The sequence below is a fragment of the Gambusia affinis genome, linkage group LG04 (assembly GCF_019740435.1).
Source record: "Gambusia affinis linkage group LG04, SWU_Gaff_1.0, whole genome shotgun sequence".
In the NCBI taxonomy this organism is placed as follows: Eukaryota; Metazoa; Chordata; class Actinopteri; order Cyprinodontiformes; family Poeciliidae; genus Gambusia; species Gambusia affinis.
This window is the reverse complement of record NC_057871.1, coordinates 26,923,128-26,936,619: the sequence shown is the minus strand read 5'-3', so window position 1 is coordinate 26,936,619 and position 13,492 is coordinate 26,923,128. Positions and strand designations below refer to the sequence as shown.

Sequence of the window (13,492 nt, the reverse complement as noted above, 5' to 3'; positions counted from 1 at the left end):
ACCATCAGGCACGAGAATGTGTTATTTCCTGTGAAACACGTATGTTTACCATGCAACACTGCATGCAAGTTTTTCTTAGGCAGGAGCATCACACCAATCAACTCCAACGCCACGGCTAGGTGCTTTGTTCATGAGTGGAGGATTACAGCAACCTAATTATATGAATGATTTGCAGTAGTTTTTTGTAAAGTGTTGGCAATAAAGCATTTAGTGTCGATGCATTCAGAAACACGACACAAGACGTTAACTGCCACAGTTCGTAAGTTATACTTGTATGCTTTTAAAACCTCCCAATTTAACCACGGAGGTCATCAAGGTCATACACATCAAAAGGCATGTGAAGAAACTATTCCAGCTTGCATGGAAACGGCAAACAATGAGGAAGTTTACATGAAATTAGAGAGCATTCAACTGAAAACGCAGCTGTCCACTGGCTATTCCTGAACTTTAAAAGAAAAAAAAGGAGAAGAATTCACTTCGGTCTCTATTATATGAATATTTTTAATTCAACAATAAATTCACTGGAACACACACACACACACACAAAATAAAAAATACTGTAGTTACATAGATAAAGTGTAGAAGGTACAATGTACATTTTGATAGGCGACACAATACAGCTTGTAACGAAACATTTGAGTGGTAACATCTATTGCACAATCTTTTGACGTTTTTGCTTTAATAATTACATACATTATAAAGTACAAACCAAAATAAGCTCATTCCTCAAACTCATTTACACTTTTCACAAGATTTCTGTATAAGCTGGCATATTTTACAGATGAAACTCTTCAGCCGACTCTGTCAGACAAAAGATAAAGGCTGGGCTTTGCTCTGTGAGTGTCAGGGCTGTATGACAGCTGTGAGAAAGCAGACATGGTGATGTTTTTATTGCATTCATGATAAGATGTGACAAGCTCTATTCCTCTCTGGGTTGTGAAACTAAGTCACATAAAGACAATCCCACAACGGTAGTTCTCACTCCTGACTTCTGTAACAACAACAACAAAGCTAAAGACATTTTTGTTTTGACTAAAAACCTTATTGCAGGGCTCCAGAGGAACCCTGGAGGGATTCCCTTTGGACTGTCACGCTAATACTGACTGTTTTCACCTTTTGACAAAGTCTTTACTCTGTTTATGAAAAGAGAAGTTCCCAACGTCAGTGTGGTTTCGTTCATCTTCACGCGCCCCTTATGTCCGTGCGTGGCGACGAGGTAATTCCAGGCATCCTTGAACGAAGGCCAATGCAAAACTGGCGCAGCGGCGTCAATGCCTGCGGTGCTCAGTCCTGAGGAGTTTGGTTTATCACCTTCTTCTTCCTGACTGAGACCAGGTCGTAGAACGGATCCTTGGTGATACTCGCCCTGTTTCCAGTAAAGACGGTTGACATTAGTTGGTTGTGGATTTACATTTATCAGACCTTTCGTAGACTAAATCATCCACCATAACTTTAATGTTCCTCAACAGAGATATGCTCAACTAGAATTTCCAATTTACCCTCGGAATATATTCAATATATTGATTAGGATTAACTCGGGGCGGACATCTCCGCAGGCTCTAGTACATGAATGTGCTTGGTGTGTTTGCTGTCTGACCTGATGGCCTCAATCCAGGTGTCTCTCTCTTCAGCGCTGGAGGCACAAATGGTGTAGGACTGATGTTTTCCCTCCACCACCCTGCCGTCCGTCTCCGTCTTACAAGCTTTGATCTTCTGCCCGTGGCTGTTGGGGTTGTACAGCTCCAGACAGAACTACGCGACATTATGTTTCGGACATTAGAGTTAATCCAATATAAATAATGAAATGCTTTTTGTTTGTTTTTTTTTTTTACTAAAAAACTAACTCAAAGAAGTCCTCCTTTCAGTTTCAGACAGCTTTGAGTAGCTTTTTAAAACAAGGACGTGTTGAACATCTCTCTGAACCTTACCGGTTTGCGAGAGTACGCCACTTCCCTCACGCTCAGATTTTCTAGTGGAATGATGCCTCTGGGTTCTTTATCCTGAAAAATAAACATTTTGAAGAGACGGATTACATTAGGTTATATTTTACAAGAAGAAAAAGAAGAGAAAAATATCATCTGTGTTTACAAGGTTGAAAAGCACTTCGTCTTTGAATATATAAACTGTTTAGTTTGTACTTTTCTATCTTTAGCTCTCAGGGTTTGTTCACTGAAGAAGTTTTCATAAATTAGGGCATGTCTGGAGTTCGGTTAAATCCTTACTGTTGTATACTCGAAGTAGTAGAGGCAGTTGTCTGTCAGGATAAACCATCGCCTTTTCCACGTTTTAACACGACCTCCTGAAATACAAAGACGCAGCAGAAGTTAAGCTTATTTTCCACATGCTGCCAGTTATTACCAGAAACTGGCTTGTTAAAAATTCCCTCGCTAAAAACAAAACTACTGAGGTTGTTTGAGCCAATTGAAGCCTTGTGCAACCAGCCACTTATGTTTCCATGCGAACAGACCAAAGTTGAGTTATTCTCAAAAGACTTCCTCTGTACTTTCCTGCATTCATTCGGCACATGCTAGACTGGTCAGAGTTTTGTTAATTTGATAAACTAGCTGTGTTAATACAAAACGATGTAAAACAGGGACTTGCCGAGTTTAAGGAGCCAGCCTTCTCTGTCGGGGTTGAAAAACGTGTGAGTCAGGTCGTTTCCATCATCTTCTGGGATTTTGAAAGGCTCGTTGCGAATGCTCTCGTAGAGTTTCTAAGAGCACAAGAGTTACACAATTCAAATCAGTAGTGGCACAACTGCTCCTGTGGGCTAATCCGTCAATAGCAAGGACAGTTAGGATAATGAACTCAACAAAAATGAGTCATCGCCTTCAAAACTCATTACCCCAACCAAACTAAAGAGTAAGATTCAATCTAAAGTCATTAAATTCGTTTTATGTTGAAAAGTTTAGGGTCTTACGGAGAGAAGGTCATTGGGCAGATCCTCGCCGTTGTTGATCCCTCTGTTCATTGAGATGAATCGCTCCAGGGTGGTTTTGTCCTTCACGTTGGGGTTGTGGAGGCTGGTGTTCAGCATGATGATGGCAAACGACAGGATGTAGCACGTGTCTGGGTTTGAAGAGGCGTGGAAAGCACATGTTAAACTCAAAGGAAACCAATCAAGAAAATATTATAAAATCATCAAATATTATCAAACTTTTAACATTAAAGCCAACTTCAATATGTTTTATTGGGATTGATTATGATATACCACAACAAAGTAGTGCATAATATTAAAGTATTGGTAATATGACTGTTTTGGGGGCGTTAGCATCGTGAAAACCAGCCCCTAGGCTATGGCCTATAGAGAGACTGTTGAAGTTTTGCATTTTACCCAGTTGCAAACGTACGCCTGTGATGCATGCAACGCTCCAGCTTGATGCTATGATGCTTACCAGAAATTGTTTGTGCTGTTAACAACCATCCTCCAATGCAAAGAGAGAAGTGCTGAACTAAAGCCTTTCAGTGTTCGACATTCGGAAACATTGCCAACACGGACCTCTGCCGCCATTGCTAAAACTACAGCTGCAATTCTTAAACAATGGCCTCGTCGTTCTGTTCGCTGATTGACCTGGTCGAATATCTACCTGAGGAATTCAAGTGAATGGGCGAACGCTCTGAATGTATGTGAAACGAAATTTTATTCAAGCGGAATAGCACAGGAAGGCAATGCCCAAGCTGTGTATTGCTTCAAAAAACCTTGTACAAGTATTTGTGTACCTTTGTATTCTCCTCTGTCTCTCACAATCTCTCTCTCTCTCTCTCTCTCTACTACAGTAGCTTTAAAAAAACACAGTGCCACCACTTGTCTTCAGAAGTCATGTAATCAGTAAATAGGATCCACTTGTGTGTGTACTTTAATCTGATGATAATTGTAGCTGTTCTGCAAACAGCATCATGAAGACCAGGAACACCTCAAACAGACTGAGGATGTTGTGGGAAAATTCAAAGCAGGGTTAGTTCATGAAACAATATTTCACACTCTGAACAATCCTTCAGAGCACTGGCCCAATCCATCACCCTTAATTACTCTGGGCATAAAACAGCCAAGAGGCTCATGGGAACTCTGGAGAAGCTTCATGGAAACACAGTGGGAGAATGTTTTTGAATATCTGATCTGAAAAGGTAATCGTTGAAAGAAAATCAGAAGAAATCAAATTCAAAGATGGCCACAAGCCACATAGAGGGCAATGTAAACAAGTGGAATAGTAATAATGCCCAGGAATATAAAGAAACAAAATCCAACATGCTATGACTACTTGAAAAACAAACACTGAAAAGCTGTAGCATGGCATTTGCCTGCCTACGTGATTCCACTTGATTGTAATCTCACTTCCCAGCTCTGTCTGGGATTTCTCCCACTGACTTGGATTCCTCTGAACAATATCAACCGCACCAATCAGCGAACAGAAGGAGAAAAAGAGAATGACGACATTGCTGTTTTAGAATTGCAGTCTGCCTGTAGATTTAGCAACGGAGGAAGTGAATGAAGCCGTTCAGTCCGTGTTGGTCACGCTTCCTTGAATTGACATTAACAGCCATCTGGTTCGGTTTGGCATTTCGCTGTAAACAACAAGATGGTTGTTTACAGCGCAGACAACTTCATAAGTAAACCAGTAAACTTCATAACGCCGAACTGGCACATTGCATACATCATTGCCAAACATTAGCGATGGTTTTCACTCAGTGTGACTGATGGCTACAAATTTCAGTGGCTGTGAAAAGCTGGGCTAAATACATTTTACATTTGTAAAAAAACAACAACCAAAGAGTCTATTTCCTCATATTTCACAATAACGTGCTACTTCATGTTGGCACTACCACTTAAAATCTTGATGAAATGCGTTGCTGCTTTGTGGTTTTCAAGAGACTAAATGTGAAAAAGTTTTCTGTATCAGTTTTTAATTTTTTGTAGGTCCATATAAATATACAAAAGCCATTGAACAGAGAATTGGGGGAAAAAAAGTTAGAAAAGCAGTGAAGATCAAAGCTCTGGTGTGATCATGTAAAAATATCCCCTCTTGACACACACACACACACACACACACACACACACACACCTGTGGACTGGAAGACATGAGCGTTGCATTCACAGTAGCGCGTGGCGAAGGCCTCCATCATCCGGTCAATTTTCTGAGCTTCACCCGGCAGACGGAAACTCCACAGAAACTGTCTGTCACATAAACACCACAACACGGTGAGATTTAGCAGCTTGTCATCCTGAGATGTGAGTAGGTGGACTGGAGGTTGTTGGTCTGGCTGCTACATGTTCACCATGCGCCTGCGTTTGCCTCAACACGTCGATTTGACCACCTTGATGACGCAGGCTAAGCATCTTTCATGTCACTTTCTGTTTGAGGCGAGGATTACTGGCTGCTGTTGCAGAAGTTTGACAAACATATTGAGCTATTTAGGATTATTTGTAGTCTAGACTTTTAAAAATATCTTTCTCATTATTACACTTGCTTATGTCTGTTCTGAAAATATATCTACCTGTGTGCTTAAAACTATGTGGTCAGGTTTTTCTTTTTGTTTTTAACTGAAGTTTGAAAACATTACTGAGGGTCCTTAACAAGCTGTTTCATTAGCTCCAATCATTAATTAGTATCCTGAACTGTCTGATGTCTACGTGACACAACAATGACGATATCACTTTGTCGTTTAGATCATAAAGATTATTTAACTACATTTAATCGCAGAATAAATAGATTAAATCTGAAACTGCAGCCTTTTCCCTTAATAACTTTGCATCTGCCAGCCTCCATTTTTAATTATCGTATTCATTTTGCTGCGTTTGTGTCGTTTCTGTTGCGAAAACACAATCTAAAACCTTAGAGCATATGTCAGAGTCATGCCAGTTTGTTTTGACAAGTGAAAAAAGGTTTCATTTTGGTAATAGACGTAAATAGGACATATTGCCACACTTAACTTTTTAAAATGTCTTTTGCAGCAAATCCATTAGTCTTGGTTGCTTGTCTTTGGCAAAAGTTGGTTTTGCAACTCATATGAACATGCTCACGAACATTAATGAGTGATACTGGCGAGTATCACTCATTAATGAGTAACCTGGTTATGTTAAAAATAACCAGGTTATGTTAAAAGTGGTAGTGACTGTGCTGTGTGTGGTGAAAGGTCCGACGTCGAGTGGCATTTTAGAGCAGGCGGCAGTCCGCCTCTCCCCTTTGGTTTGTGGTCGGCTTTAGGTAATGTCTTGGTTTTATCCAGCAAATCAACAACTGTGTTATGAGTTATGATGCTGTACAATTTTTCATTTGATTATATATGTTTCCTCCTTGGATGAAACATTTTGTGTCTTTCTTCAGAGTTTGTCTTATTGGCTTAATCTCGTTGATGCCCATTATAAACAGTTTTATGTGAATTTCTCCTTTTTCCCTAATTATAATAATTTTCATACAAAGTTGTCCTGAGCTGCAGCTCTAGAACTCATGAACTTTTAATGGGAACTTTCAGCACTCGAGGAAAAGACATTGGACATTTTCCAGTCGATTGAACATCAAAACAAACACTGAAATGCAGGAGTGTGTCTTTCATAAGTCTCAAAATGAACTAATCCTCTTATTTAAGGATTTTGTGAACTAGACTAAATTTAAAGCAAGCAGTATAAACTGAGGAATACTCTAAGATAGGAAACAGCCTCCCATCAATGTACTACATCATACTCTAAATTAAAACAAATTCTCCGCCCTGACTCCGACATTTGGGTCAAAATACGTTAATGCTGGTCGTAAATGCAAACATTTGATAGAAGTTACTGGAAAAATTGACAAATATGGTCCACTCACATTGCAATTATTGTGACCTGAGGGTATGCACATAGTGCATACCCACGTTTTGTGTCGCTGGCTACTAGCGAGCTTCCCGTGGGCAAACTGGGAAGTGAACATTAGCTTGAACAACCCACAATGCTTAACGTCATGCAAAGAAACTGAAGCTAAAGGAGACTGACCTGAGCGCCAGGACCAGGTGGAGGTCAGCGAATTCGTGCAGCTCCACAAAGGCTTTCAGGGTCTGAAGGTGAAGCTCTTCCCTGTGTGACGGAGGAGGAGAATAAAACCCCTGCAGGTGTTTGTAACAAAACCAAGCCAACTACAGTCCTCCTCTCTCTCTGCGTAGCATACATTATTCCTTACAGTTTGCCTTGTTTTGTCAGCTTTTGAATAGAAAAAAAATCTTATTTTTGTAGACAAAGTTATATGGATTTTTCTTAATTTTCTCCTTTTTATTATCCACCAAGTCCAAAGAACGTTTTTGTTCTTTGCTTTTTCACTTCTCAGTTTTCTCCCGCCCTCTCCACCTGTTCACCCCGTCTCCCCTTCTGTGTATCACCTCTCTCCAAGGAACTCTCCGATGGCCGTCTTGTTGAGTCCCTCCTCCTTGTAAAGAAACTCTGCAATGGATTTTGCGTTTCCATCCAGCAGCTTGTTCTCCACCAGGAAATTGATGCCCTGCAGGAAATGGGATAGTGTACGTGAGGAGAGTTTTGGAACGTTCAAAGAAAAAAACTATTCTCATTTTAGCCTATAACAGTCTTGCTCATTTTGTGCCAGCTGCAGCTCCCTTTATGAAATGTATTATAAATCACACCCTACAAAAAAAAAAAAAAAAAAAAAAAAAAGGCTTTTTCAAGCAATTTCTGTGGCTCGGAGTCAGCAGAAATCATTTCCATTATTAGATTTTGTTGAAGCAGATGCAGCTTTCTGAACCTTGCCCTCCACGCAACATTTTGGTTTCTCAATGATCTCATCTGTAGCTGGTAAATGAGGGCTTACAGCTTCTGTAATCCCAATTCCTTAAATCTAATCTCTCTTCCTCTTTCTGCTCCATCGCAGCGCTTTGAGAAGAAAGCCTGATTAAAATTGTGCCACTTTGCTACGCATTTCTGGAATCTGCAATACGTGGATCTCTCGTTTTTGTGATCTAATGTGGTTTCATTACCGCTGGCAGGTAGTGCAGGTTTCCCTTCCTGCTGTAGATATATTATCCTGAAGGGAGTAAAAAGGAGGCATTTAAAACGACTGGGTCGATCTCAAACTCAACCTAACCCACCCAAATGTCAAATGTCGCCATCTCAGCTTCTCCGTTTTTGATCTTACTACAGCGACACACTTGACCTTCCAGCAAAGCCACAGAAACTTCGCAGTGGCTTTCTGTCGGTGCGGTTCACAGGCTTACAGCCTCAGAGAGGAGCGGAGCGGAAATGACACAACTGCTGAGTGTGTTCAACTAAAGCACACTTAGAAAAATGACAAAGTCAGAGGCGAACTTGTTCGTTTCTCATTGATCACTGTGCCTCAGGTTGAGAAAAATCTCCTGTTTTGGCTTACCTTTTTTGGGTCCATGTTGAATTTCTTCTTCCCGGTTAAAAACCGCTGGTTCTTCTCAATAGTTTTGCTGTAATTCAGAAAATATTATGGAGAACTTTATGTTTGTTCATATCTTTAACAACATGGAGACAATTTTTATCCTAAAAACCTACTCAGTTCAACTCAGTTTGCTTAGATAGTGCCAATTTCCAAAAAATGTAATTTATTTACAAAAAAAGTCATTTCAGTTCAGTTGAACATGCCTTCCAATTCATTCTAGTGAACAAACGGTGCATTAAGCTCCATTTATTATTCAAATTAGCTTAAGAAGTTTCTGTCAGGAAACGCAGCAGATTGCATTGAGTCACTGTCTTGCATTATTCACTTGTAGCAACAATGGACAATCGCTTGCCTTGTGTTGCTGTCTTTGCATCAATCCGTCACACCAAACATGCATGTAGCAATGGGGGAAAGAGAAAACTCCTCTTCAACAGGAAGAAACCTCCAGCAGAACCAGAACCTGGCTCAGTACAAGCAGCAATCTGCCACATCCGACTAGCTGCACCCTGAAGTACCTGGTGGCATTTTCAGTTCATCGCCCAGCATTTTAAAAGAATTCAAAGTTTGGGGCTTTCCCTGTTCTATCTCCACCTTACATACAACAAGGCTCCATATTATTCACACTCTGAATCTGGATCTTTTTATTCACGCAAGAGTCTTATTTATTGCTGTAAATGCCAAAGGAATCTCCTCAAAGACAATAAACCAGGTTTACTAAAGACTTGTTTCCTGGTTGATGGAAAGTGGTGCTAAATGCTCCTTTGAGTCGTTGTCTGTAGTCACTGGAAGAGCCTTCGGTGGTTCTACGGTAATCAAAGACCACGTATATTTGCTAAAAGTCTTTTTGCATCTTTCTGTTGATAATTGATCATTTGTCTTTGGTGATGACCAGCACAGTTTAGAGGTTGGAAAGGTTCCTCTCCAACGCTGTAATCTATGTCTTCCTCTACAGCTTCTCTAGCCACTAAATCTACGGCAACAGTATGAATAATTTTAAGACAAACTATATCTCTGTTCTGAAACTCTAGTACAAGAACCATTGAAGGTACCTGGAGTACTTTCAATGGTTCTTGTACAAGTAACTGAAGTACTTTCAAAGGTACTTCAGTTAGTTTTGCTAACTGAAATGCTATTTGACCAGGCTAACTACAATTAGCAAGAGGATCTATAAGCATTGTACATTTTTTGGCACCGTGTTGTGTCAAACCACTAAGCAACGTGTTTGTTAAAGGAATGTGGAAAAATTCAAATAAATAGCAAATAAACAGTTCTTTATTTACTGCAGCGATCCCTGAGTTTATAGACGGCCATATTGGATTGTAGGTCAAGGTTGGTAGCAATCCATCAATCCCCCTTTTTTAACTTTGAATTCTAAATTTCTAAATTTCTAATTTTGCATGTGAGTATTTTAAACTTGTGTAAAAAATAACTAAACATTTACTGTGAATGAGAATCGTTTTTAATTTAAAGTCCAGATTCAAGCAGCACTTTTTAAAATTATCATCTTTGTTGTGGTGCTTTTTACCACTACAACACTGAATACTTATTTTTAAAAAAAGGAAGAAACGTGAGAACTGCCATAGTTTTGTGAAATTCTCTACTTAATGAAAATGTCTGCCGTTTTACGCCACGTTTATGCCACATTTTACACTTGAAATCTTTGCTGTCCAGCCAAGTTTGTGTAGCACGTTTAAGTAACGAGGCGATTCAAAGTGCTTCACCTGACATTTAGTCCAAACACACTTCTCTCCATCATATTATGTAACTAATTTCTCCACAAATAATAGAAAGGAGGGGGGGTAAAAAAAAAATGTTTTCAAAAGGTGACCAAAGCCACAGACTTTTATAAAACCTGCCCGATAAGTGGAATGTCTGGCAGGTATTTAAGACATCAAATACTCTGAAAGAAAGTGTGGTATGTAAAAGAGGCGAAGGGTTTTTCCCAGACTAGCACTCACTTTTCCTCTGTCGACTCAAAGCTGTGTATTTCTGCCATGACATTGTCTATCTCCAACTTCAACTTCTGCAACGAGAACAAAGCGGTATCAAACGTAGGTCGCAGGAAATGCGAATCGCTTTGGCGTCTGAGGAATGTGGCGTCGGATGAAACATTACCTGGATGTCATCCAGAAGTTCCTTTTTATACATTTTGATGCTTTCGATCTCCAGCCTTTCATCAGCTGTGAAGTCTGGAGAAACTGAGCAGAAATATTAGAACAACAACAAAAAAAATGTCAGTCTGAGTCCAGGTTCTTCTGCAACTTCTGCCAAAAGGAGAAGTAATTAATATCTAAACCGGATATTGTCGTTTTGCTCTAATTTCCAGTACAAATATCTAGGTTCACTTGTAATAAGACAAACCGTACATACTGGTAACTTTTCACTAAGAAACATGAGCTTGCTTTAAGTTAATAATTATTCAATATTGATGAAAAACTATTGGTTCCATTGGCAGATTGACTTATAACTAGAACCTTTTCATCGACATTAAGGAGAGAAACTCGACCAAAACTACTTAGTAAAATTTAGTGTTTATGTGGTGAAGCTCTCTGTTCTTTTCAATTCACAACAAACTCAGACTCAAGGCACTTTGTTCAAAAAATTAAAAAAAATAAAATTCAGTTCAACCGCCCATACACTCCCATTGATCAAAGTTATCAAACAAAACGTTAAGCTCAGTTTATTCTCCACTGAGTGTGCATGTGGCGACAGTGGAGAGGAAAAACTCCCCTGTAACAATAATTAATGTTTTAGGAAGCAGAATTTCTCTAGTATGCTGTTTCTTTGTACATATATTTTTAATACATCTCTTCCAGATGAAAACATGTTCTAAAAGAAGACATCTGAACTCCGTGACGTTATTATTTTTGTGAAACCTTCACACCTGTTCCGACCGACCAGATGAGAATAGGTCGCGCTTCCTGTGGGCTGAGTTTTCCTATGAATTGCATTTCCAGTTAACATGAAACACACAAAGAAAATCTCATTCTCGGAGAAGGACTTTGTGTTTTGAAAGTCCTGAAGCGGCACTCAATCACTCGCGTGACCTGCCTCTGTTTCCACATGTGGTGGATGATGGATGAAATGCTTCCCCTCAGACTTTGTCACATTTCCCACATTGCAAAACGTCTCTTCTGTCGGCGTTTTGTTCGCCGTGTGTCGCCTGCCCTGACTGTCCATCTCTTTACCAATCGGATGTTGACTTTCTTCCTAGTGTTCTTGGAGACACATTGTTATCTTAAATTGTTGACCATCTACCTAACAGGCCGGACATCAAAGTTACATAAATATTCATTTAAACATCTGAATTTGTTAAACCTACCATAAGTACTTCTTTCCATGGTGTTTCAAGCAATGATAGACGTTAAGTTGCTTTTGCTACCTTTTAGAAACGTACATTTAGATTACATATCTTTTAAAAGAACTGGGTATGTAAAGCCATTTGGTTAATTAAAGGTTAAGCGGAAGAAAAAAATGTGACAGATCTAAGATCTACATGTGTCGCAGAAACGCTTTGCAGTGACTGTCAGCATCTAACAGCCACACCAGGTTTCTTTAGTCTTTAAAAACTAAAAAAATAAGACCACTATGATGCTTTTCTTGTTACTCAGTTTGATTTGAATAAGAATTAATTCCCCACAACTTTTTTATTTTATTTTTTTACACTATTGTAGTATTTGCTTAAACATATGTGACCATTAAAAAGTCCATGTGTAGCAGCCATTTCCAGTGAAAACTGATTAGCATAAAAGAACAGAAGTCACACATTTCAGTTTCAGGCAGGAGAAAAAAATGACATTAAAAGTATCTTTATATATATAAATATATATATAGATAGATAGATGTAGTTACAGAAATGTCAGCTGCCAGCTCTTCCTTAGTGATATGTGACTTGTTTGCTGTTAATGATCTGACCACAACTTCCACTTCTCCACCCTTCCTTTGCTCATCTTGAGATGCAAAAGCTTAAAGGCTCAACCCGTCACAAATACACTCAGTCTGAGTTTCTGATGATAAATAAATGAAGCTGCAAATTTACAGTAACCTTGTTTGAAACTAAAAACTGGACTGTTTAGCTTTCTATATCTTAGATAACAACTTCTGGGTTTTTTTTGTATCATTACCTCTGATGCGCAGTCCTCTGAGTGACTATGAGTGTCTCTTCTGCATTTTCAGCTGAGAAGGCCCCTATTTATTTTTTTTTCTAAGGTTGGTTGCTAACAGCAACAAGTGCTTACCACTGTGCACCAGTGACATCAAATGTTGCCCAAACGCTGGTTTTTTTTTTTTTTTAGTCTAACATACCAGGTCAGACTGTGAAATATATTGTAAATGCATCCATACCACAAAAACTCAGAAAGTGAATAGATAAAATGAATTAAAACATAGTCATGACTCCTGGTGTCTTAAATCTAAGACTGTTGTCTCATCGTCATCAGTTTGTTCAGCATATTAAGAAATATTTACGAAAAACACACAAGGATTTGCAGATGAAAATAAAAAATCAAAACAAGATCCGATATTACCTCCAAGTACTCCCTCCATCATCCTACAATGTCACTAATTTTTGTCGTTATTCTTTGACAGTTTATACATATATATATATATATATATTTTTTTTTCCTATAAAGGCAGATTAAATAAAGGCAAACACTTATATTCCTATCTTAATAAGGAAAGCTACCTGATAAAAACGACAAAAACACCGAAGCGTCTCTTACCCATTTGGCAATCGGTCATTTATGGCCCCAAAAGTAATGTAAGAAATGTTGGCAGCTGTAGAGAGAAAAGCACAGAGAAGTGTTGGGCAGCTGCAACAGAGTGCTGACTTTAAACCACACCTCTTCCTCATCCATCACACTTCTACAGGACAGACACACCAGCAACTTTTCAAAATAAAGCCTTTTAAAGCATCTTAATCTGTCAATGTCTGCAGACAGAAAGGATTATTTGGTATTAAATTAACATTTTATTTACTGCTAACTAGGAGGGGGAGGGCTTGTTTCTAATTCAGCATTGAACACAAGTGTTTCTAATGAAGGTTTAGTCAGATTTAGCGTATTTGCATCAGATTTACGATGTTTTTATCAACCAGAAGGGCTAACACA

At 39.0% G+C, this 13,492-nt stretch overlaps 1 protein-coding gene across 1 annotated transcript; it reads right to left on the bottom strand.

Moving 5' to 3' along the window:
* Window positions 1-483: 483 nt before the first annotated feature.
* On the bottom strand, window positions 484-13,225 carry cyth4b (cytohesin 4b). Its single transcript, XM_044115608.1, has 13 exons — window positions 13,106-13,225; window positions 10,500-10,582; window positions 10,343-10,407; window positions 8,346-8,412; window positions 7,348-7,466; window positions 6,968-7,048; window positions 5,061-5,173; window positions 2,921-3,069; window positions 2,602-2,713; window positions 2,223-2,299; window positions 1,929-2,000; window positions 1,598-1,752; window positions 484-1,366 (listed from the first exon to the last, which is right to left on the bottom strand). The coding sequence occupies exons 1-13, from the start codon at window positions 13,122-13,124 to the stop codon at window positions 1,285-1,287; spliced, it is 1,194 nt and encodes a 397-aa protein (XP_043971543.1). The 5' UTR covers window positions 13,125-13,225; the 3' UTR covers window positions 484-1,284.
* Window positions 13,226-13,492: the final 267 nt, after the last annotated feature.